Source organism: Parambassis ranga, chromosome 14 (assembly GCF_900634625.1).
Source record: "Parambassis ranga chromosome 14, fParRan2.1, whole genome shotgun sequence".
NCBI classification, from domain to species: domain Eukaryota; kingdom Metazoa; phylum Chordata; class Actinopteri; family Ambassidae; genus Parambassis; species Parambassis ranga.
The window spans coordinates 16,509,106-16,533,745 of record NC_041034.1 but is presented as its reverse complement, the minus strand read 5'-3'; the positions used below and the strand labels follow the sequence as shown (position 1 = coordinate 16,533,745).

The window sequence follows — 24,640 nt, the reverse complement described above, 5'->3', positions numbered from 1 at the left end:
TGGGACAGCTTTATTGGGTATCACATCACAGACACATTAGTCTTTTTATGCGGTTTTCGTCTCATGTTATTACTTGTAGTGGTAGTGTGATCGGACTGACATAAGACAGCCTGACCCTGGTCCCTTGGGTTACAGTGAAATCAGACACCAGGACCCCCTGGCATTAAATATGGTTTTATCCTAAACAGTAACACAATACCATGCTACACCTAAACAGTACCTGATACACACAGCATCACAGGATAAACACCTATAAACCTGAGATGCTGTTCTGTGACTATTGTACAGTGAAACAGTAACCACAGCAGAAACTGCTTTCACTTGGGCTTATCCTTTATTATGAGGTTTACACTGACGGTGTGGCGGTGTTCACTGCTGCACTCTGTGATTCAGGTACGCAGTACAAAGCACCATCTTGTGGTTGAGTGAAGGAAGTGCAGAATAGCAGGAGTCTATATGTATGTATACATCTATGCAGTGTTTAATACCCTGTGAGGCTTGGCCCAGTGAGTACAGCAGACTTATCTGATCAGTCAAGGGTGTGACCGGATTCTGTGGTGATGAGGACTGGTTCTTTTGTTTTGTACAGTTGGTTGTACACAATGTCTACAACCATGCTAGTGGCTCAGTGAGACTGTTGTGAATATTAGTTGCCATATCTTGCAAGAAGCCTCAGCCCCTATTAACTATCTGTTGAGACTTGTTTTTAATCTCAATAATATCAACCATTTATACCTCGTGTTAGTTTGCTGACGTTTGTTATTCATTGTCTGTCTCTCTCACGTATTGCTGTGTCATACTGCAGTCAGTCTCAGTTTGCTGAGCCAGGCAGACATGGCAGCTATAAAATGTACCATCACAGGCATTGCGACTGTTTATGCAGTGTACAGTAAGTTAAGATGTGAAAAGAAAATAGATGTATAAAAATACAATATATTATAGTTACTTATAAAACAGTTGTTTATTGTTTGAACAATCAAATACATAAGAAACACCCATGGGAATATTTGTAATCACAAAAAATAGTTCAGCAAGACATAAACAAGATGAATGTATGGTGGATGATGTTTACTACATCAACAGAGTTATGTCTTCACTGCAGTGTCCCTGGATTTATAGATCACTCCTCTGCTTTTCAACTCACGAACCACACCTTCAGAAAGGGATAAAATGATGAGTAATGTAATCAGGTGGCACGTACACACATCAGGATGAAATTAATTCTAATCAAGGACAAACCTGGAGGTAGTCTGCCCGTCACTGACACTGCATATACACCTGGCTTGAAGTTGCCTGTGTGACGGAGCAAAAATATACACATTTGTGATTGGCAGAATAATTCCAATTATGACCTGATGAGTTCTCATTGATATTATTCACACAAAAAACAAAGTTATTGACTAGGTTGGTACACTGAATGTCATCTGAGCAAGACACCATAGATTAGTGTCCCTAATACACAGTGCAGATCCTTACCTATTCTCTGCCATTTAGCTACCCAGCTGTCTTCAGGACTCATCATGGCGATCACACTGTGAACGTACAAACCATATTGGTAAACAAAGTGAAATTAATATAAAAACAAATAATATAATCAATACTTCCGTCAATATTTACCCATCAAATGAGGAACTTGTGCATTCATAAACCATTTCTCGGTTCCCTTTCATCTGAAGATACGACTCACAGTTGTCACAGCCGTCGTATTCAAACTGATCAATGGTCTGAAAAGATGAAGGGAGTTAAGTGAGAAGTGATATAAACGCAAAGACACAAGACAAGACAAAACATTTCCGATCATGGGCTTACTTTTACTCAAGCGTAAACACCACCACTAATGTGTGGTATGTATTTATTTTCATGAATTAATACCGGGAGACGGCGCATCAGGTCGGGTGCTTTATTATAAACATACCTACAAAGAACCACGATGTCTCTGCGTGTTTGAATAAAAGTCCTGACGGAAAGTCAGCTTTAAATGATTACTTTCCACTTTTTTGTTTGTTGGTTTTAGTTCACAACTGGAGAAAAATATCGCACAGAGAACGACTACACGTTAGCATAGAAGCTAGCTCGAGTATTTTTTTGGCAAATTTAGATTTTACCTTGACGAGTGAACAAAGAAGACAAGCTCGCAGATGGCGCAGGTCTTTAGGAACCGTTTCCAACGCCATTACGTTTAGCTTTATCGGGAAAAACGACGAATTTAGTTAACAATCCCAGCAATTTATGTTTCGAGTGTTATCCAGTCGCTGGGTGATTACGTCACACTTTGAGGACCCACTTAAGATACGATCCTGTTGCGTGCCTGAATAGAAATATCTTAATCACATATTTAGTTTGATTGCCGCTGCTAGGCAATCAAACTCTGTTATTCACCCTCTTCTTCTTCTTCTTCTTCTTCTTCTTCTTTTTTATTCTTCCGTACGTTTTTTGGCGCAGCATATCTTCATCATACATTGACTGATTTCAGCCATTCAGCTATCAAAATGTTCATCTCACGGAGGACATTCCGGGTCAACTTCAGTTTTTTTTTTTTTTTTAAATGATAGTTTTTCAAATATTAAGCAATTTCGGTGTCATCTGCCAAATGTATCTCCTCCTACAAATTTCAAGCTATAGACTCCATTTTAGTCTTAAAATGCTCATTAGATGCTGCTTTATCAAACTTGTATTCAGAATTTTCTAATTTCGAATCATTTCTGCACGCCATGCTCTCAAAGTTGGAGTGGTTTTTGTTACCATGGTGACAGGCTGACACACAGAGGCATACAAACCTTAATTGCTCTGATTCTCCAGCAATTCAGAGCAATCCTTCACATGAGCATTCAAAGCAATGCTTCAGCTGCAGCAATCAAACTTGCATTTTCTTCAGGAAATGCCCTTTTCTAGTTATTATTATTATTTAGCTCTGACGTCAATGTATAGACCGCATCTTAATGAATTATTGATAAGTATAACAATTCATAAAGCCACTGTAAAATCAGTTCTTTAATTTAAGTAGGATGTTGGATCCATTTTTACATAATGTAGAACTTTTAATCTGGAAAAAATCACTACACCATGTAGTGATAATGATCATTATCAACAGACGTTATAGATAAGCAGAGTTACATGCAGACCAAAGTACCTTTAGTATACTCACTAATTAAAACATCTCAGCAATGACAGAAAAAAATGAAGCCAAATTTTTTTTCTGCCAATATCATGGAGTATTTGAGGTTTATCTGCTGGGGTCTGGAGCTGGAGACTAGACTGGTTCCTGAACAAAGGCGCCCTCTACAGGAAGGGACAGAGCTGACTTCAACATCTGCCAGAAGCTGCTTCAGATTTTCTACCAGATGGTCATTGCCAGTGCTCTTTTCTGTGGTGTACTGTGGTGTGCTGGGGAGGCAGCACTAAGAAGAGGGACGCCGCGTGGCTGGTGAGGGAGGCCAGATGAGTAGTTGGTGCTGAGCTGGACTCCTTAACATCTGTAGCTGAGAAGAGGATCCTCAGCAAGATATTGTCCATCCTGGACAATGCCCACCACCCTCTGCACCAGACCATCATCAGGCACAGGAGCTCCTTCAGTGACAGAATGTTGTCCCTGGCCTGCTCCACAGACAGACTGAGGAAGTCATCTGTCCCTCAGGCTACGGCTCTTCAACTCCTCCCTGTGAGCAGGACCTGAGCCATGTGTTAAGCCACTTACACATCCTCTTGCTGTATTGTATATTACAGTATTTACTGTATTTTTGCACACCTTTAACTCCACTGTACATATATTATATATGTTCAGTGGATATATATATTATGTGTATATATTATATACTGTACCTCTTATATTTGTACACATCTGATGCTGCACCCAGCATTCAACAGCAGTATTTTCCCACCCATGCACCTATTTAGTCCATCCTGCACTACTTTGCTTTTTATTTTAGTACCCTATGTTATTACCCTTATGAATGCTGTTCCAATGAACAGGGATCAATAAAATGTCTGCACCAAGCAACTACAATGACAACTAGAAATGTTTGATTGCTGCAGCTGAAGCATTGCTTTGAACGCTGATGTGAAGCATTGCTCTGAATTGCTGGAGAAGCTGCAAGTCCAGCAATTCAGAGCCTTGTATATGCCTCCGTGTATGCCTCTGCGCGTCAGCCTGTCACCATGGTAACAGCAGAGGAGACCTCAAAAACATTCCAGCTTTGAGAATGCACATGTTAAAAATGATGCCGAAATTGCTTAATATTTGAAAAATTAAAATTTTTTGGAAAAAAAATAGAAGTTGACCCGGAATGTCCTCTGTGAGATCACTTCTTGTAATCACTTGTAATCCAATTAATTCGATCAAACTTTGAAGGACTGATTTGTTGTTTGTCTGTTTGTGTGTCTGTCTCTGTTTGTTTGTTAGTCTGTCTGTTTGTCTGTTTGTTTGTTTGTTAGTCTGTCTGTTTGTCTGTTTGTTTGTCTGTCTGTTTGTCTGTTTGTTTGTTTGTTTGTCTGTCTGTTTGTTTGTCTGTTTGTTTGTTTGTTTGTCTGTCTGTTTGTTTGTCTGTTTGTTTGTTTGTTTGTGTAGCCTGCAGAGTGCTGTATATATATAACTGCCCCGTCCTCTGCGCCTCGGTGTGATCATCTGTGTCTGATACGGCAGTTGGATCAAAGCGAACTTAATAACGGGTCAGAAAGTTTAACGGCTCTCGGTCAGAGCAGCAGGAGATCTTTGCAGACGCAGGTACGGAAGTTGTGCTGTTTCCTTTCCTGTATTGTGACATAATATGGAAGCTAGTGGGGAATTCTATGCAGATTTATCTAGATAAATGAAACATCTCAACCAGCCTCATTACCGCGTCATTGACGTTATGCTCAATGCTAACGATAGTTCCTGCTAGCTCTATTATACTGAAGCTAACAGAAAGTTAGCATTATCAGGTTGTTGACCTGCGAACAGCCTGCCATTTACACACATTTCATGTTAGAGCACACTGCCATGAACTCGTAACGTTCTAAGAATTATGCTGCGCTAGCTTAATTGTAGTGAAAGTGTTGTGATGGCTACATGTCAGGTGTTGACCCTTAACCTTTGAACTCCTTTTTTTTACTGACTTGTCTGTTTCCAGGGTTACCAGCTCAAGCATGGATGTTAGTGAAAGTTCACTCCCCGACACTATCCACCTGAATTCTTTCCCTGCCAAACTCTGGCGTTTGGTGAACAACCCAGCCAACACAGCCATTTACTGGGACAGCCACGGGTTGGTCGTTATTATCAACCAGCAGCTGTTTGAGACAGAGGTCCTGTCCCCCAAGTCCAATTCTGAAGACAACGATGAGACTTTTAAAACCACCAACTTCTCCAGCTTCATCCGTCAGATGAATCTGTACGGCTTCAGGAAAGTTGATCCACATATAGTATATATAGATGGCGCCGGGGATAGGGTGATGTTTCATCACTTTTACCACCCAAACTTCAAGCAAAACCATCCTGAACTCGTCGCAACCTTGAGGAGGCTCACTGTCCACAATAAGGCCAAGATTCGAGCAGGTGAACAGGTGAACTGTCGACCCCCGAAACGACAGCAGCAACCGAGTGGAGACGGCAACAACATGCAAAAAGACGAGTCTCATTGTATGAGTAAAACAAAGTGATTGTATTTCACTTCCACAGACATGCTCTGTCTAACCAGTTGTGTTTTGTGCAGTGTCTGCAGGCAGCTCCTCACCGTATAGCTCCATGCACCAGGAGTCCCCTCATCCTTATTATCCAAATAGACCCCAGCCCATAAAAGCACATGTCGCAACCCCAATCCCACCAAGATACCTGATGAGAAATCATGGGGCACCCCTTTCTACTGCCCTCTTTGCATCACACAAAGATATGCCAGGACCTTTCACTCGCTGCCACCCTGGAGTTGCCTCAACCTCCAACACTCTGCCGCGACTGGCCCCTGCAAACCTGGAAAGACCACATTACTCCAGTATTAATCCCTGGAATGCCCAATATCAGCCTTACTACTACCCACCATGTGAGATATCACCTGCTTATCAACAAAACACCCACTTGTTGACAAAAACTATAATGTGCATTTACTTGGTCGTAATCAGTGTATTTATGTTATTTTTATATTTTGTCTTTTCTGAAGTTTGCTGTTACTACCATCCACATCTTATGCCATCACATATGTCAGGTGGTTATTATCAGGTAGGTGAACTGTGCTGTGTTTTCTCCACCATATGATCAGTGATTCAATAAGGACAATGAGCTGTTTTGACACCGTTATGTTACTGTTTTAGGCAGGATATTCTCTGATTGAGTTGTCTCATGGGGCCCAAAACCAGTACTTTAAAAGTAATGCAAACCAGGAAGAGAAAAAATGTGACTTTGACACATTTTTCCAGTTTGCAAATGAGGTGATGCAGACTCCCCTCAACAGCCCGATTAAAGTTGAGCCCCCAGAGAGGCCTGAGCCTGTGTTACAGTCAACCTCCAGCACTGGCAATGCAGATGGTCTCTGGCCTGGATCTATAGAGGAGGCTGCGTCAGGCGATGCCCCCATAGTTACATATGAACATCAGGAGTCTGTGGCTTCGGTACCTGAGCAAATGCCCGCAGATGCTATATGTGAGGTGAGTCCTTAAACAGGAAATGAAACACTGACTGTAGTTAGGTCATTTCAATCCTGGCCCTCTGAGCTGAACATGCGTTGTTGTGACATGTCATTATTTTTAGATAACTAAAAATGATACATTATGATAACTACAGACAGTGTTTAATTTCTTTTCTTGTTTACAACACTATTTTATAAAGGTAAAAATTACAGCAGAATCCATATTTGTATGTTTGATATGTATGTAGCACAGCACTAGATCTGTACAGTATTTGCTATAGTCTTCCTTTGTGTTATGCCAAGGTTACCCATGAAGATGCAGATGACACTGTGGTCATAGAGGTGGAGCTCAGTGACATTGTAGATGGCAGTGAGGATCAGAGCTGTACGGAAAATACGCCTTGATCCTTAGGTGAGACATGACAGAATATTTATGGAGGCCAAACAAGTTATCAATAGTGAAAGGAAAACGTGGTAGCAGTAGCTTTGCTGACAGTTTTATTTCTCATTGCAGATTGTTGAGCTCAGCTTGTTGAGGACAGGGAGTCCTGATTCACTTGAGATCTTAACTTTCTTGAGATCTTAATCTCCAATTTCTCCAATTTAATGTTTGTTTGTTTTTTGGGTGGGGTTCTAACTTTTTCTCTTTATTATCTTATTTAAAAAATATTATAGTAATTGTACATTTTATGTAATTTTAGTGTTTTCTATTTTTATATTACATTCGTAAGAAACAGTACATTTGAGTACAACAGTGAGAATTTCTCTTGTACCACACGACATTTTAAATATGTTGTTGTTTTACCTCCAGATTTTAGATATAAAGATTTATTGACTTTTTAAAGTGTTGCTCATATAGCCTGACTACATTTCAGTATGCACTATGCAGATTGTTTTAGGGGATTGCTTTTTATATTTTATAAAGGAAGAAATATTAAATATATGTAATGGGGATTGAAATAGTAAAAATGTACCAATATGTTTGCTTCGTAGTAGTGACCATGAGGTGATGATTTCTTCACCTTTTTTCTTTTTCACTACTTTTTATCAACTGTGTAACAAGTATTTGTATGAAGCGTTATTAAAGTAAAATAAGGTTGGCTTGTTTATTCTTTTATTTAGGCTAGATAGTCCGCTAGCTTTGTGGACAGTAGAGGGAGCCATTCACTTGTTTTTTAAGAGCACGACTGATGTGCGCCTGCTCCGCCCTCGGTGTGTAATGCTGCTTTCAGGTGCGACTCCAAAACTCCGCCTTTTATTATCAATAACTTAGAAAACGTTTTCTAACATTAAAGTGCATTCGGTGGACAATCTGCTGCTTGTACTAAAATTAGTATTTGATGGCACTTGATCATTAAATTAAAGTTGGAAAGAGTTGGTGAAATTTTACTTTACATTTCCAACAGTAACATTTATTTTTTTACACGACTTGTTTTTGTTTTCTTACTCCTCCCCAGTCTTTTGGCCGCTCGTTTTAAAAAAAAAATGTCTGATGTCCGTTAGCACATGAACGCAGCAGGACAGCCGAGCAGGTACAGGCTGTCAATGAGATCCCAGGGGAGCGACAGAGAGTCCGGGAGGTAGACTTTTGGGACGGTGTCACAACTGTACACAGTGTCTCTCCGCTTTATCACCTTTACGTGGAGTCCACGAGGAGGTCGGACCACTTTTACTCCGCACTTGTTGCAGCGGTTCGTCCTCGTACGTGTTGATATTTTTGATAAACGATTCATTTTCCCCCTCGGGGTTCTCAGGAGGATCGGGTCTAATTTCTCACAGCGCAGCGGAGGCTCTGAACTCGGGGAAAGCCTCTTGTCTATTCTGGCAGCCGCTTGCTTAAAATGAGGACCAACAGCAGAAAATGAGTTTATATGAATGTTGCAGAAGTCGCCTCGTTTTCGGATCCACTTTAATCACCAAGTTACGAGTGAAGTAAGCAGCCATCGGTTAATAATTAGATAGAGCAGTGTGCTGAATTTAACAGCTTCTTCGAGGATTATTTTTCGCAACTGCTCGGCTGTAACAAAAAAAAAAAAAAAACATTACTCAACTTTCAGCAGCGCATTTATCCGCCAGCACGCGCTGTAACTGCGGCGGCAACCTGTAGCGCAGCCTTTGAAGTTCAAGTCGTGGCTGTGTTGCGTTTCGGGTGGATTTATCCAGAAAATGTGGCCGCCACGGGACCCGCTGTCTGTCGACGCCACATGTGATTGTAAGCTACAGTGACTGACGTGCACTGTAAAACAAAAGTCGGATACACAGGACGTGGATGCAGCAGTTCAAACACAAACGGGGACGACGGTGTGATGAAGAGCAGCCTTTTGGAAACCAATGCACACTTCAGCATCTGACATAACGCGGCGCGTCCTCACGGCGCATCGGTGCGTGCAGCGTTCCGCCGGCCACATTAATGACACTGGATAAAAGTTCATTGTTGTATGTCGAAGGTTTGTCCGCAAGGAAGCTCCATATGAGAGCTATGCATTTCTATAACGTGTTTGAATATGAACTCTGCTGCTGAATGGAAGTTTCGGGACATTCAGGCTTGGTTTATGATGGAGGTCCTCCAGCTTTAAAAGTTTGGATTGTATCTGTAAAGAAGTAGTCACCGAGGCAGAAAGACGAGGGACCAGTGTGTATAAATATTTTCTGAGTTTTGTTTATCCGCGGTGCTTGCCTGCTTTGAAGTCCACCATGTGCGGCCGAGCACCGCCGCTACAGCCGAGGCCATGACCGTCCCCCAGCGGCGCCTGGCCGGGCTCTGGCCGTGGCTGCTCATGGCGGCCCTGCAGGTGGTGCTGGGCCAGCCGAGCCTGGAGTCGGAGCGGCCGGCCCTCAGAGCCCTCATCAAGGTGTCACTGCTGAAGCACGAACCGACGGGGAAGCCCATCATTTTGGAGGGGGTGTTTGTTGGAGGAAGCGCCGGCAAAGCGGAGGGAAAACTAATGCAGGTAAGGTGTCATCAAAGAGTGTTTACATGTTGTCACTGAGCATGCACCTACAGACACAATCCACATGGACACCTGATGCCAGGTGTGTTTCTGTGGGCCACCCTCAAAACTCAGGATGAACCAAAGTCACCTTAGTACACTAATGAAACATGTTATGTGTCATTCTCTGTACATGTACATGGATCAGAGGGGATCTGTCTGTGGACGCTCTCATTCCATCCATCCAATGTCACAGCACTGATATGACAGGGGCTCATCTTTCAGCGGATCCATCCCTCTGTGTACTGACTATGGGCCCCACATGCTTCTCCTGCAGACTCCTTTGTCTGATGAACCATCAAAATAATCAGCATGTGATGACAAAATATCTAAATTCTGTGCTGACAAACAGCTGTTACCAACGTTTGTTTGTTTTCAGTCTGTTTTAACAGTGGTTTGGCTGATTGCCCAGCGGTTTTTATCTGTTCTAAGGTGACGGCTTTGTTTTGCTGTAACTATTTTTGGCATCAAACTTTCTTCCAACATATTTAATATCTAGGTGTGGTAGCATACTGTTAAGTAGCACAGTAAATCATGTGGAGACCTATGTAAACCGGTAATTTAGGCAAAGTGATTTTAGCAATAATATAAAAACATATTAACCCCATAGATGTGAAATATGTGGTGTATTCAGTGTGCATATTTAGGATTCAGGAGTGGATTATGGTTCCCAGACCATAAAGCTCGTCTGTGTCGATTTATTTACCGTCTCCAGAGAAACGGGGACGACAGATATGAGGTACTGTAGGATCTTGTCTCTCTTCACTCACCAGGTGTGGGAGGTTTTGTGAATGGCCAAGCCAGATGCTGCAGTTTGCTATAATTGATAAGGATTTACATGCTTCTTTACGGAGAAAGCCCATTAGGCACGGTGAAAAGGCCCTGCTGTTTTCCTTCCCTGATGTGACTTTAATGTGTCTGTGTGGGATGTTGACAACATGCTGTGATGCATATCACAGCCTTGCTTCAGATCAAACGTGCTCCAGCTCTCTGGGATTTCCAGCTTTCTTTTATTTTTCCATATAAAATCCTTTACTGTTTGCATTGTGACAGGGTTTGATCAAGGATATAGAAGAGATTTGTCCCCGCATTTCCCTAAAGGTGTAAAACAAGTTGCACCGGGGCCACATTTAGCCAATTATTTTGTTTTTATGACTGACACAGTCAGAATGGCAACAGGTTAAATCCCTCTTTTTAAGATCCCTCCCTTTTTTTCCTCATTCTTTTTGCTGCCTAAATAGTCTGTACAGTTGGTTTTGTCTGCTCTTCTGTTTTCTTGTTTCCTTAAGTCAAACCCATGATTGTGGTTCTGTCAAAGGTGTAGTTTTGTCAGACTCCCTTGCCGGGCTGCTCTCACAGTGCACAGAGGTGGTGTTATGCTGCAGGATGCTCTTTGTTGCAGCTTAGGCCTGTTCTAACAGGCCTTCACTGCCTCTGCAGGCGGCTTTACAGTCCCGCTTTATGTGCTTGTCTTGTGGTGGATGAGGGGGATAAAGGCTGGCAAGTTCCAGAGATAGGTTCTGTGCCTCGGTGTGCACACCAGGCTCAGTCTCTGTGTTGAATACGTATACGTCTAAGTGTAAGTCAGCTTGGTGGGGTATTTAATGGAGATGTCTGTGAGTTTTTTCGTGCTTTATGATTTTTCAGCAGCTACCACAGCTTTAGTTCTGGACCGGGCCAATGCATAAAGCTGTTTTATATCTTTTCAGTTTAGCTGCAGATTTACCTTCATCAATGTGATGCTGCTCTGAGCCCTGCTTTATCCTTTGTTCATATTAAGATTTCTTCTGTAAACCATCACATCCTGTTTTGACCATGTCTGCTAATGTGTGTGGGACCAGCTCATACTACTCGAGATAGAGGACGTTCCCAGTTTCCTTAAGTCTATTCAAGTCATGGGACTTTACTTTGGTATGTATCTCCCTCTGATCTATTAAACTGTGATCTCCCTGGAAGTATGCCCTATCCTCTGAATGAACACGTTCTTTGGGACACTGGGTGGGGTCTGGCCAGCACTATTTGGCCAAATACAAGCACTATGGAATTCTGACTGTCCCTTTCAAAGTAGTCCAAAGTCCAAAAGCTTCAGAGATAATGCTGAACTTTTGAGGGGATTGTTCCTCGAGTCTCTGCAGAGATGGAGTTTATCCTTAACACACTGCCCAATTAAGAGACTCCACCTTTTTTTCACTTAAAGGCATCTTGACTTTCCTTTCTTCAGTTTCTGCTTTGTATTTTTGGCTCTTTGTTCTTTGAAATGTTGAGTTGACCTTTGAGAGCTCCCTCAAATACATCAGCTGTAATTAAGGCAGGCCTGACCGTTGACTGAACACCAGTTAACTCTGCACCACTTCACATTCTTTGGTCTCATTTCTCAGTGTCCCATAAGGTACTGTATGCCTCCTCGTGTCTCTCTCTCTCTCCCAGAGGCCTTGGTTGTTCGAGTCCAGTATCTCCATGTCCCCCCGCCCTACCTCCTCCCTCCGTCCGCCTCCTCCCGGCTGGCCCTCAGCACAGTCGTTTGGGAACGAGGGATGGGAGGGCGGAGGGGGCGCTGAGGGAGAACATCAAAGTGTGTTCAGTTCCAAACGTGAGCTGGGATGATTAAAAGCTGAGACTGTTTACACTGCACTTCCCATATGGGCCCTCTCCTTCCCCTCCCTCTAGATTTCCTGTCCGTACTTCCTATCTCCCTGGATGAGATAACAGCCTGTTCAGGGCTCCTCAGGGCTCCTTGTGCTTTACATTGCAGGGGTTGCTGCAGTGTATAGTTTGACTTTAGTATATGTGGCATAATGTGCAAATGTTTCATGTTCTGAACCTTAGTGCATAGTCATAGACAGTTTGTGGATGAAACGAGACTGTGAATGGAATATACTAAAAGAAAAATGGATGGATGCTGAACTCAATAAAACAGTAATCCTCACATTTGGCAAACACATTTGCTCACTGAAGTCAAATTCTTGCATCTCTTTTGATAACACACTACTCTGGAGTACTCTGAATTTTGCTATAAGCCTCACTTCACATCCACTGCACTCATGTCTGGCAGACAAACCTCTGCTGTGTCCACTGGTATGGATACCATATGAGACCTCAACATAAACAGCAGTAGAATCACGTCCCCATCCATCCCATCTGCCCCTCGGCAACACTGGCAGTTACATAAAGGTATGAATGAAATCGCCATAAGCTCACAATTTCCCCCTGCTCCTGCCCAGCGCCTGTTAAAAAGAACACCGACTTTTTTGTGATTAACTGCTGTTTGTGCAGAAAGGGAGGCCATTTGGGGACAGGTGCCAACTTTAAAGTCAGCATATAACATTAGAAACATGCTGCTCCAAAGATTATTTACATTCCTTTATTTAGCCAGCTAACACAGATGTGCTTTCAGGGCATATTTCTCTTTTCTTATTTCCATATGGTCATCAGTTCAGTTGGCCCGTCACTGCTTTGCTGCCGTCTCCTTCCTCCAGTGAGACCACAGGTCTGTGTTGCCCCTTGTTCATTCCTTGAACAGACCCCTCATGTGTGTCTAGGTTATCAGACAAGCTGTGGACTAATGGTTTCTCCTGAGCAGGGATCAGACAAAGCTGCAGCCTGCAGCACAGGAAGCAGGAGCTGCTGTTGTCCTGTCCGCCCTCTTCCACAAGCGATGGCTGTTGAGATGTTTCTAAGGGCAGACGCAGGTAGGGGAAACATGGCAAATCTCTTAATCCTGCCGGCCCCCTTCTTTTTTAGTCATTAGCCCAGGTCTGGAATTCTTGAATGTTATACAACACATACTTGTGTCTCTTTCATAGCTCTCCTCATGCAAATAACCAGGGAAGGTCTGTTTCTTCTGTACACTCCACCACTGTCACTGTTTCACTGATCCAGCCACTCCCTCAAACATTTATGAAAGACTTGCATACTTAATTCCACATTTTCTGGTGCGCACCCATATGGAGCATGCACACACACAAGGAATTACTACAGGACTCCTCAGTGAACCGAGGAGAGGACATCAGAGCAGAAACAAACAGCATTACCAAATTTACAATTACAGAGAGGCCTTGTCCTCCTACACTGTTATGCTTCTGTGTGTGCTTTCACATTCACACACATCAATGGTCTCAGACAAGAGTAGTGGAAAAACCTGAAATATACACACATTGAAATTAAATGTTGATAACACAGGCCTTGTTTTGCTCTTCATTCTGAGCACTTTTATTGTCTGTCCCTCTGAGAAACCACTGAGGCACTGAAGGAGCAGCTCTTTTAACTTGTATCATTATGTAGACACGCATCCATTACAATGGAGAGGAGTGAGTCACGGCCGAATATAAAAGTACACATGCACGCATACTCTTAATACATACATACATTCATTTCCCTTTGATGGCAGTGCACCTGACATGGGGCCGGGAGGGGCCCAGCTGCTTTTAGGGTGAGCGGAATTTAATTATGTAAAACGTCTGGGGTTAAACAGTGGAGAATACCTTGGCATTTTTGCATACTCGGTGAGATGTTTATCTTGTGCGACCTTTCTGAATTTGTCCTGACAGCTCAGGTCAAGTGAAGCACCTGTCTCTTTCCAGTTGAAACCGATCCACTGGGAGTACAGAGGAAAGCCTGCTGATCCATAGCGGGTGTGGAGGCCAAGCTATCCCCTCCCTGGGGATCAAGGCCACATTTATAGAGATTTACAGAGAACCATGTTGCAACAGATGACAATTGTACCATATGGCAGGAAAATTCATATGCTGTTGATGGGAAAGTTGGCTGTGTCTGTTTGGTGTCCTCTCCCAGTCGAAAGGTTGGGATAGCAGCAGTGAGGTGACTAAAATGCACCAGCTTTCTTGTATTATTGTGTCTATACAACCCTGGACAACTCATTCATTCATTTTTTTATAAGCCTAAGACAATACTGCACACATTTAATCAGTACTATTGTCTTTAGACATGGTTTTCCAGAGGCCTGTGTTTATCAGTCCACAACTTTGGTTCTGACTGTAATGTGTCAACTGTACACTGGTACAAATGCATTTCAAGATTTTCATTTAGTGCTATTCTCAAATCAGAATTTCACTTTGGTTTACGGTTTCATATCTACCCAATTGTGCTAAGAAGTGGTGACCTTGGATCTCAGAGCTGGTGCTGTTTTTTTCTGTGGTGGAGAACTTTCTTGAGATTCAAGATGATGAGCAGACTTTTACAAAAAAAGTTTTCACGAAAAATATAAAGTGACAAAAAGTGAAAAATAATTTTCTAGATTTTCTAAAATTGAACTCACTATCACCCCTCATACTGTTTCCCGTCTTATTTAACAGTTAATATTCCCTTGATTTCAGTCATGAAGTCAGTCTCTAATAACTTCTGCCTCGCCTGCAGACTTTTCTGCTCCTGCTCACATCAAAGGCTCAAAATCATCTCTGCAGTTTTTTCATTTCGCTGCCTGTCTCGCTCTCCTTTCTCCCAGCAGCGCAGCTTCAAATTCCTCTTCTTTACCTCCTCTCTTCTAACCAGCCCTCTCTTGTTTCTTGACAGCTCTTTAAATGTTTGTAATTCATTGCATGTGCTTTAGTTTCAAGGACAAAAATGGCTACATGTACTCAAAGGGCAGGAAGCGCTTAGTTTGCTGAGAGGTTGGAGGAAAAGAGTCATCACCATACCACAGATAAATGCTGTCTGACAAACTCCCTCCCTCTCTCCGGCTCCCTGTGGCTCCTTTAGTCATTCTCTTAGATATTTTCTCTTAATTGTCTTTGTGCTCGCCGCTTTGGCAAATACAGCCAAGAACACCTCCAAGTAAAATCAATTCATTTGAAGTTGTTTAGGTCCTGTATGACAAGCTGGAAGTGTTTGCACTGCTTGTTTATAACAATATTAGCATCAGAGCTGTGGAGAGAAACTGTTAAAAAAACAGAATCTGCAGCGATCACAGAGCAGAAGAAAACTCTCTGCTCTTCTGCTTCAATGCTTGGCTCAATGATCCGCAAGAGGAAGAGCTTTCACCTGTGTGACGCTCTGATTCTTTATGTGTGTAACAGCCTGAGTGAGTCTCTGTGAGTGTATCCACAGTGTGTGTGTGTGTGTGTGTGTGTGTGTGTGTGCAGGAGGTAGTGCACCCATACTGAGATCATTTACTAAACTCTATTAAGCGGGATCAAAGTGACTTAGATCTTTCAGTGCTGCATGACTACAAAAGCCATATTGTAACCCCAGATCTAGGGAGATAACGCAGCTGACAAAAAATGCTTTATGTCTCTGAAAGTCACATGGTCACTTCCAAACAACAAACAACATGTCCTGATTTTGACCTGATTTTTTTGCCTCCTCAGAAAGGCTTCAGTGTTAGTTTTGATAATAGTCCTCACACTCCCTTGTCCATGCAGAGCCTGATTTATTGAATTAGCTAAGCTGAATACAAATTTCAGATTTCAGAATGACAAAGACGGACTGAGCCAAACTCACTGCAAACAATGAAACTGTTCTAAACCATTTTTAGCTGTGTTAAAATTGACTGCTTGGTTCTTGCAGGTCTGTGATACACATTCTCACTTTAATGCAGGCCACAGACCACTCATCATCATCATGTGTTAGTTGGTGCATAAGTGGAGTCAGGTGGATGCACATTTTGTCTTCAACAGGTTTTGTTTTGTTGTTATTTAGTAGATCTTTAAAATTCAGCCTTCATCCTTGCTGTTTTTGAACATGTCTATATTTCCACATGCACTGATGCAGATCTTGGGTGAAAGCGAGCTTATGTTGTAGTCTAAGATTGCTCGACAGCAGCTACTGGTTGACTCCACATGTGTTTACACCATAGCCAAACTAGTTTTGTAAATGCACTTTGTGTAGCGGGTTAATGTTTTTATATAATGCCTCAGCAGCATGGTCAATTAAGCTGTAAATGTATATGTAAGTATTTTGTTTAATAGAGGCCACAGAATCACAGAAGGTGAATAACAATTCTCTGTGAAGGAGCAGTACACCGTCATGCTTTGACTGATGCTCTCATTCTTGTTTCCCTCTTTTTTTTCTCCCTTCTGCAAGTTTGTGTTGAAAATGCACAGTCGTGCCTGCAGACAAAAAGTCCCATGTGACTTGCTGAGAGAATTTGAACTGGTGTCACATGGCCTCAGGCACACCTATACATGCACTTACAAATACAGTTTCCCTGCTCATTATTATTGGTGCTACTTCTCAGCCTGCCTCTGCTTGTTTAGTTGCATCCATAGTCCTTATCACACAATTCAGCCCTGGATTTACTGGACTTTACTGCAAGGTTCTCTGCATCTTTAATTTATACTGAGGTTCTTGTCTCATTTCAATTGTTTACATGGTGTGCAAGCTTTTGGTCATCATCTGCCGAGCTATTTTTACTATACAAAATAACTTGCAGAGACTAGATGTAAATTGTATCCAATAAGCATTGTACTAATTGGGTTGTTTTTCCTTAGTTGATATGAAGTAGGAAAGGTCGGTTGGTGCTGCTATTTATTTTTTGATGCAATCTGAACAATTCCTTTGAACATTTGTCAAATTGTTGGCCATGATGAACTGTAAGATTGTCCGATTGCCCATCACTATGATGACCAAATGACTTCCAAAAATACTCCTTAGTTATTTTAGAACTCCCCTATCAAACTGTCCCATGTTAAATCAGTGCTGCTGCTGCAACCATTTATAAGTCTTACCCCCCAGGTGGAATAACTGTTCAGGACAGCTATGCAGTGACCTTGTTGCATGCTCCAAAAACAACTAAACCAAAACTTGACTGTATGTAGCTGACTGTCCAGCAGCCCTCAGGAGAGGACTGCGTATCTAGGAGACCTATTCCAATTGGCCATGACCTCCTGACTGGCTGCTCCTAATTAGAGCCAGTCCCTCTCAGTGCCTCCCTCTCTTGTCCAAAGTAAATACCTTGGCACCCAGCAGGAATGCTGACAGACTGCTGTTCAGGGTGCTCTGAGAGAGGCTTGGACAGTCACTGACTCCCTTCACATTTAACCCTCTGGAGGGTGGTACAGCCAACACTAACAGCTCACACTGGCCTGTAACGGCAGCACAGATGATCTCATTGCTGAACTCTCTCAAAGTATGCATTACTATCTTGAGGTTTTTTTCATGCCAGCATGCTGTGTTGGTTTTCCACTTGGAATGCTTTCAGATTATTCTCTTGAAATGGCCTTGACTACAGGGTAGGACTTTGAGGGGAAGTGATAGTGGTGGTGGAATATCATCTGCATCTGGGTTACATAACCAATGTATTTACATTTACTCCAGCATTAGGCTCCCGCACACTCCAAATGAAAAAAAAAAACAGATCCTTGCTGTTTCAATGTCAGATGCCCTTGGTGTGCAATGACTGAAATCAGGTGGGCGGATCAAAAGGCAGTTTGTATTTGAGAGAACAGGGCCATGATGTCTCATCAGGGCCGTTCACCTGATAACCTCCTGTGTGGGAGGGAATCCAAAGCAAGAAAAAAGCAGTACTTGACAGTTAACAAGGCATGTTTTTAGGGCTGTGTGGAGTTATATGGGCTCCTTTTCTACTTTGAGATGGTCTGTTGGTGACTCCAGCTGCCAGGCCTCATTCCCTCACAGCCTGCTATTTAAACCCCCAGATTGCTGTGCGGGAGTGGAGCGGAGCATGGTGTTGCTCTTTGTTCTGAGCCCTAGGTTAAGGTTAGCACAGCATTACACCACAGCAGAACTGAAAGCCAACTCTAAAGACTAAAGCAGAGCTGTGTGTGGTTTGGTGTTTGGTCTGCTCACTCTGAGATTAGAGCAGCAGGTTGGCAGAGGATTGGGTAATGACATGTCTACCGCTTTTTGAGTCCTTGGACTGTCTGAGGCTGCAGGCTTACTTGAAAGCAAGACGCACACACGCACACCTACACACATAAGCGTATCCCTTCTTTCTTAACCAGAGCAAATGTGAGCATGAAGAATGGCCAAGAGACAGGCTGACATTGTGGTAACAGAAACAACATAACATTTATAATCTCTGCCAAATGAGATGTGACACGGTCAGCCACTAACAGTCTTGGACACAAAGATGACACATAATGTTCCACTCATGTCACAACCTTATTTTCCAGTGCATTAAGTCTTTGTGAATGTATATAATAATGAGAAAATGAAGCAGTAGGACATGAGTGGAAGTGTGCAATGTCTAAATAAGATTATGGTGACAGTGCCTTTACTAAAAGTTAAGCAATGGAAATTAATTTCTGTTAGTGGTTGCACAGTTTTGATAGACCTATTGCTAATCTGTTCATTTACCTCCTGCTTGAATTATATATCTGTGATCTGCCTGGTAGCTCCATATTTGATGGCATCACATCTCTATAAGCCCTTTTCATATTGGACAAAAACCCATCCACAATGCACATCTGGATTTTGTCTGCAGTGGAAAAACATTTAGAAAATCGATAAACCAGTCATTATCTGTTATAGAGGAAACAAACTCTAGATAGAAGGCATACAAGTGAAATCTCTTTGCCAACTAGTGTTATAACTGTGTAATTAGATACATGGCATATGTCAGTGGTATAGGCAGTGTGTAAAATCTGTGAAGTTTTAGTTTTTCCAAAATCGGAGCAAAAAATTAAAAAAGGCATCTTAACCTTACATTATTTTCAGAATCTCTAAATTACATTACACAAATTTCAGCATTGGCAGGCCTTTCAAAGCATTGGACTGTTTACACCCCTTTAATGAAGAAACTTCTCATCACATCACTGTGTCTTATATGAATCAACAGCTTGTTTATCAAGATCCAGTCCAAACCTTAGAGTCAGGAGCTGGGCCAAGAGCCGAAGTGCAACGCCAGATCTATCAGAGGGAGAGGGAGGGAGGGCTGGGCTCAGGGGGGTTAGCACTGTGTCTAGTGCAGTTCTCTGACCTACCTCCATGCTGCTGACTTCCACTGTTTGCCCACTCTGTTAACTATTACCAAAAGGCTGTGTACCTTGGCTGCAGCCCAACACTCTTACACATACTGTGGCCCATTATCAAAGAAGACCTGCGCTACAAGCCCTGGAGTCCTTCCAAAAAGGCCACAGCCACAGTTTCTGCTTCAGGATCTATCCCAGCTCTAAGCACTCCCCATGTTTTGTCTCCCTATCACTCTCTTTCTGTCTCTCAGCCTCACATTCTTCCTTTTTCTCATCTCCCTTGCTTCAACATGCACATTTTGGTTAAACTGTCCTTGGCAGACACCTCACCCACTCACACTTCTCTTTATAATCCCTCTTATGTTTGCATTCATTTTTTTAAATGCAAGTGAAAGAGCAGAGACATGAATGCTTCAACTTAACCCATGAAATAACTGTTTTTAAGGACTTACATCCTCTGTTGTAGTTTTGTGTTATTAAAAAATCACAGTTAATTTGCAATTATGCTGCCACTGCAGAGCCACAAGAGAGTCTTCCTTGATGATCATCCTGTTGTTGCATAGCTTCTGGCTATAACTCCAAGCATGGATGCAACAAGGATTCTTTTAATTTACAATTCTGACACTAACAGCATTACAACAATTATTATATTAATTAATCTGTTAATTAAAAATGACTTGACAGGCAAAGATCTTGTTATAGTTATTAGGCTGAAAACCCTATTTGTACATACTGCACAATATTATGGAATACACAGTCACAATATATTTAAATAGATGATGATTTCAAGTGAAAGGGACTTAAATGGACATAAATAATATAAAAAGCAATAAGGTCAGCTGGTGATAAATAAGAAGGCTGTGCTAGGGTGAGGCTTTATATACCCATGCTGTAAGCGGATGTAGCTGCTCATAAATGTTAATGCCAGTCATCTCATATCACATTGCCAAGGCAACATCCGTGATCCAAATGTAGAGTAGCTCTGCCACCAGAAATACAACATGTTCTTTTTTAAGTGTTGTCATTATTGTCATTATTCCTGACAGTAAATCACACTTTCATGAATATCAGGCTTATTATGTGAGCCTATTATTCTGAGATAACATGTCCATTATATTGCTATCTTAAGATATCAAACACTAATATCTCAGCATCATGACTTTATTATCTTGTTATCTCAAGATGACAACTTCATTGTTTTGCTCTGATCCAGCCTGATTGCCTCATTATGTTTAATGAGTTTATCCATAAGAACATAGCAACACACAGTGTACACAGCTCATCAACAAATCAGATTTTATTCATTGACTTAGTCATGAAACATTACATAACATGTATGCCGACTCAGAATCTGTTTTATTTAATTGGATGTTGGTGATGATGAGAATTTTCTCTGACAAGATTGAGAGATACACAGATCAAAGTGAACAAGTTTTAGGAGGAAATAATTACTATTAATACGGCCTGTGAGGACCAGAAAATCCAGATACGTTTTTTCAAGTCAATTTCCAGAGAAACCTAGTTTGGTGTTCCTTCTCTGTAATAAGTGTTAAATGAGCTGCTTGATCTCTTTTTGTGCTCTCAGTCAGTCTTTCAGAGTGAGAGGGATCTTTACACACAGAGCTGTGACCTGTTTTACTAAAATACAAATCCAGCTTTGTTTCCCAGTCTTTCAGTTTTCATATAATTTACTATGCATGCTTCAAATAAAGGTCCTGACAGGCCATATGAAAAGTTTCCAATTTAATAGTTAGTTTTTCTCCTTTGATTTTTATGCCATCGTGTCACAAGGAATTCATTAAAACTAAAAGTTCAAAATATTATAATGCTGTTAGACACATGTGAGCCATGTATTATCAACAGGTGAACCAGATTTAGACACAGCTGAATGTATTTGTAATGCCCCCTGTTGGCTAATGCTGATATGTGGCAGCCACATTGTTCCTCTAATTTTAGATTGCATAGAGACAGTTTGTGTATGATTCCCAACACAACATTTTTGATTTATCTTGCTGACAGCAGCTGGGTGAATACTGTGAATGTGTGTCTATTATGGTGTATTATATGGCTTATTTGATCAGGTGGCAGCATCATCATACTTGAACCAGGTGCTTGCCCATATTAGGCTGAATCTTGTCTGTACATACGACACTCTCAGTGGCATGTAAACACGTCATACTTTAAAGTTTGGACAGTTGTGTGTTTTAAAATTGGATTGTGAGTCTTTATAATTGATATGTAAACAGAAGGCGCTTTGAAGTGTGTGTGTGGCACATACTGTATATGCGATGTTACTGTAGATATCCCCGGGCTATACAGTATGCCGCTCTGTTGTTCAGTGGAGCTGGGTAAATTGGAGAGATAATCCCCCTACGCACACATGCACACGCTCGCACAGCCCACTTCCTCTCCCCAGCAGGAAGTCCTGGCCTTTTTCACCCTGACAAAGCAATGGAGACAGTAGCTTCTCATTTCAGTCTTATCTCTGGAGCTTTTAATTAACAGTGAGGTGTTTATTCCCTGCCGTTTAAGACAGGACAGGTGATTAGGCACACAGTAACAGCACTGCTGCAATGCTGTAATCTTCCACTTGTTCATAATGTACGATAAAGTTTTATCAGCTATGGGATGGACTACTTTCAGTATAGGCATAATATAGTCACTTGCTGTTAAAATGATTATCAATAAATGGCCGCTAACGCAGCACCATATATCTGCCATTAGGGTGTACATTGGCAATGCCAGTATGCTAACAATCATATAAGGTTGCTAATATGCTGATGTTTAGGTAATGTTCTCCCTCATATTTCATCTGATTTGCGTGCTAATGGAAGATTAGGTCTTCAGAAATCAGTGAAATGTGGGGTGACAGATATCATAAGATCTGACCAAAGTCCTGGACTTCAAAGAATTCATCCTCCTGGAATGTTAAGTGCAAAAACTTTACAGTATATGATGTGAATGAGCGTAAACATTGACCTGCTTGACACTCCTTTGTGCTTCTTTCAGCTGACTTTGAATAAAATGGCCTGATTTAGTGCCTATAAATGTCATGCTGTTTGATTTCAAACGCAGCGCCCTCTGTGAGCTGGTTGTATAATAATCATTTTTGTGTTGGTAAAGGCCCGTTCTTGCATGGCAATAGAATATGCACAATGATGCATAGGCCACAATCTGAATAAATTACAAGTTAAACCAGTTAAAATGTCTGCAGTTACCAGTACATAATTATGTGTAAAATACAGTTACTCACCACCTCATCAACACAGAGTTATTGCTTTAAAGAGCCTAATTAAGCACATCTTAAAAATTGGTGGCTAGTAACATCACATACACACACCTCCCACACACTCTAAGAGTAAGCACAGACAGACATAATGTGCCCTGCAGAGAGCCAGTGGTTCCAGTCTTCATGGCGAGCAGAGAGGAGTGAGGGCAGTACCCTTCAGAGGGTTTCTCTTCCACGCCTACAACGCCTTTGTTTTCTCGCATAATGATTTCCTTTTGGGTCACCTCTCCAGCCTTTCAGGGCAGTGAAAGTGGATCTGTCCAAGGCCTCTCCATTACATAGCCCATCAGATAGGGAGGGCTAGATAAGTCCCCCCTGTATAATAAATGTCTCATATTTGATCTTCACAGGTGGGAGTGATCTCACAACACTGTAGCCAGCGTGACTCTCTTGGGACAGCTTGCACAAACACCTGCTCTTTAGGAGGAGAAAGACACGTCTACTTGCCTTTTCACATACACTGTCATGCAAACACACATTAAAAAAAACCTACACACCCTCATGTTGCTGTTTCCAGCGACTCTACACTGTAGGTGCGTGGAAAGGTGAAAGGTTAACATACCCGTGCTTATTCAGCCTTTGCAACCTTTCAAGAAGCTTTATGGTGCGAATCGTAAACGAGTTAACCCCCAACCCAGAGCCCTCTCCATACCTCACCGCCCTGCAGTGCTGCTTCGCAGGTTCAAAGTTCAGACGCAGAGCCCGACAATCATTGACACAGTAAGACGACACCAGTTTAATAGAGGGAAATGTGCCGGGAAATCAAAAGGAAATTTAAGACAGCCTGGCTCCAGAGTAGACAAGCTATCATAAATACAGAGGAAAGTAAATAGTGGAGGCTGAATGTCAGACTGCCTTGTTAGCAGGTATAGTATTGCACGACTGTGGTTTGAATGGGAGGCACTGGAGACATAGGAGGCAACCCTAGCTGTGAGTTATGTTTCCCTTGCTGGATGGGTATGCAGTACTTGTTCCCTCCTTAGCATTCACCAACAGTCAAAGCTGGGTCTTGTCAATCTTTGTGTGACATTGTTCATTGGCCACCCTGAGCAAGGGGGTGGGGGCTGAGCTGAGTTGAATTTTGGACAGTATGACCCCGTTCAGACTGGGGCGAGTCATTTCGGATAGCTTTTAAGCCGGATATGTTCAGACCTATTTTCAAATCCGGCTATTGCACACGTGTCCACGCTAAATCTGGCTCTATCCGGCGTCTCTGCTGTCCTCCACACCGCTAGGTGTCACATTGTAAAATCCAGACCCCATTGAGACCAGGGTAGGACTGGGTGTGCACACGTGTCATGCGGATGCTAGAGCGGGATACAGCCCGAGTCCCACTCTTGCCGGATTGATTACACATGTCTGAACAGGGTCTTTGTGCCCTGGTGTGGTCGAAACACAGTGACCTGCTTTTGTGCTATGGCTGCTTCCCTGAGTCCAGTGTACTTGACATTTAGCAGAAATGTTCATACAACACACCTATATGAGGAAATAGGTGCAGGTGGCTGTTTGAAAGGACATTAAGCTGCACTGTACACTTTACTGAAAATCACTGTTTCCAGAATCTGTGTGTAGTTTCAGCAACTTGTCATATTTGCAGCCTTTTGTCAACTGTGCTGGAGATATGGTTTGGACACTTTGTACTGTTCTTTGTTTTACTGTATTCATATGGCTTATCTAATGTAAACAAGTCTAAAGATTATTAATATCAGTTGCAAGTTGTTTTCCCATTGCTGGAATTTGTTATACCTACTTTTATTATACAAATGTGGATTACGTGGAATAAAAAACCATTAAATGGCATATTATACACTCACTAGAGTCATCTATATATGCAGTTTTCAAGCTGAGATGCTGACCCCAGCCTGTTGTTGTTCCCAGTGTTTG

The 24,640-nt window shown here is 42.1% G+C and overlaps 2 protein-coding genes across 3 annotated transcripts in view; one reads left to right on the top strand and one right to left on the bottom strand.

Annotated features, from left to right (window-relative positions):
• Positions 1–936: 936 nt before the first annotated feature.
• supt4h1 (SPT4 homolog, DSIF elongation factor subunit) lies at positions 937–2,272 on the bottom strand. Its single transcript, XM_028420686.1, has 5 exons — positions 2,106–2,272; positions 1,618–1,724; positions 1,477–1,532; positions 1,240–1,293; positions 937–1,153 (listed from the first exon to the last, which is right to left on the bottom strand). Exons 1-5 carry the CDS (start codon positions 2,172–2,174, stop codon positions 1,086–1,088), a joined length of 354 nt encoding a protein of 117 aa, XP_028276487.1. The 5' UTR covers positions 2,175–2,272; the 3' UTR covers positions 937–1,085.
• A 5,842-nt stretch (positions 2,273–8,114) lies between these two features.
• The window catches only part of rnf43 (ring finger protein 43), a 66,530-nt gene continuing 50,004 nt past the window's right edge, over positions 8,115–24,640 (top strand). For both annotated transcript variants that reach the window (XM_028421222.1, XM_028421220.1), the window contains exon 1: positions 8,115–9,541. In XM_028421222.1, coding sequence (XP_028277023.1) covers positions 9,320–9,541 — 222 coding nt within the window. In that variant the 5' untranslated portion in view covers positions 8,115–9,319. The remainder of the gene's footprint in view (positions 9,542–24,640) is intronic.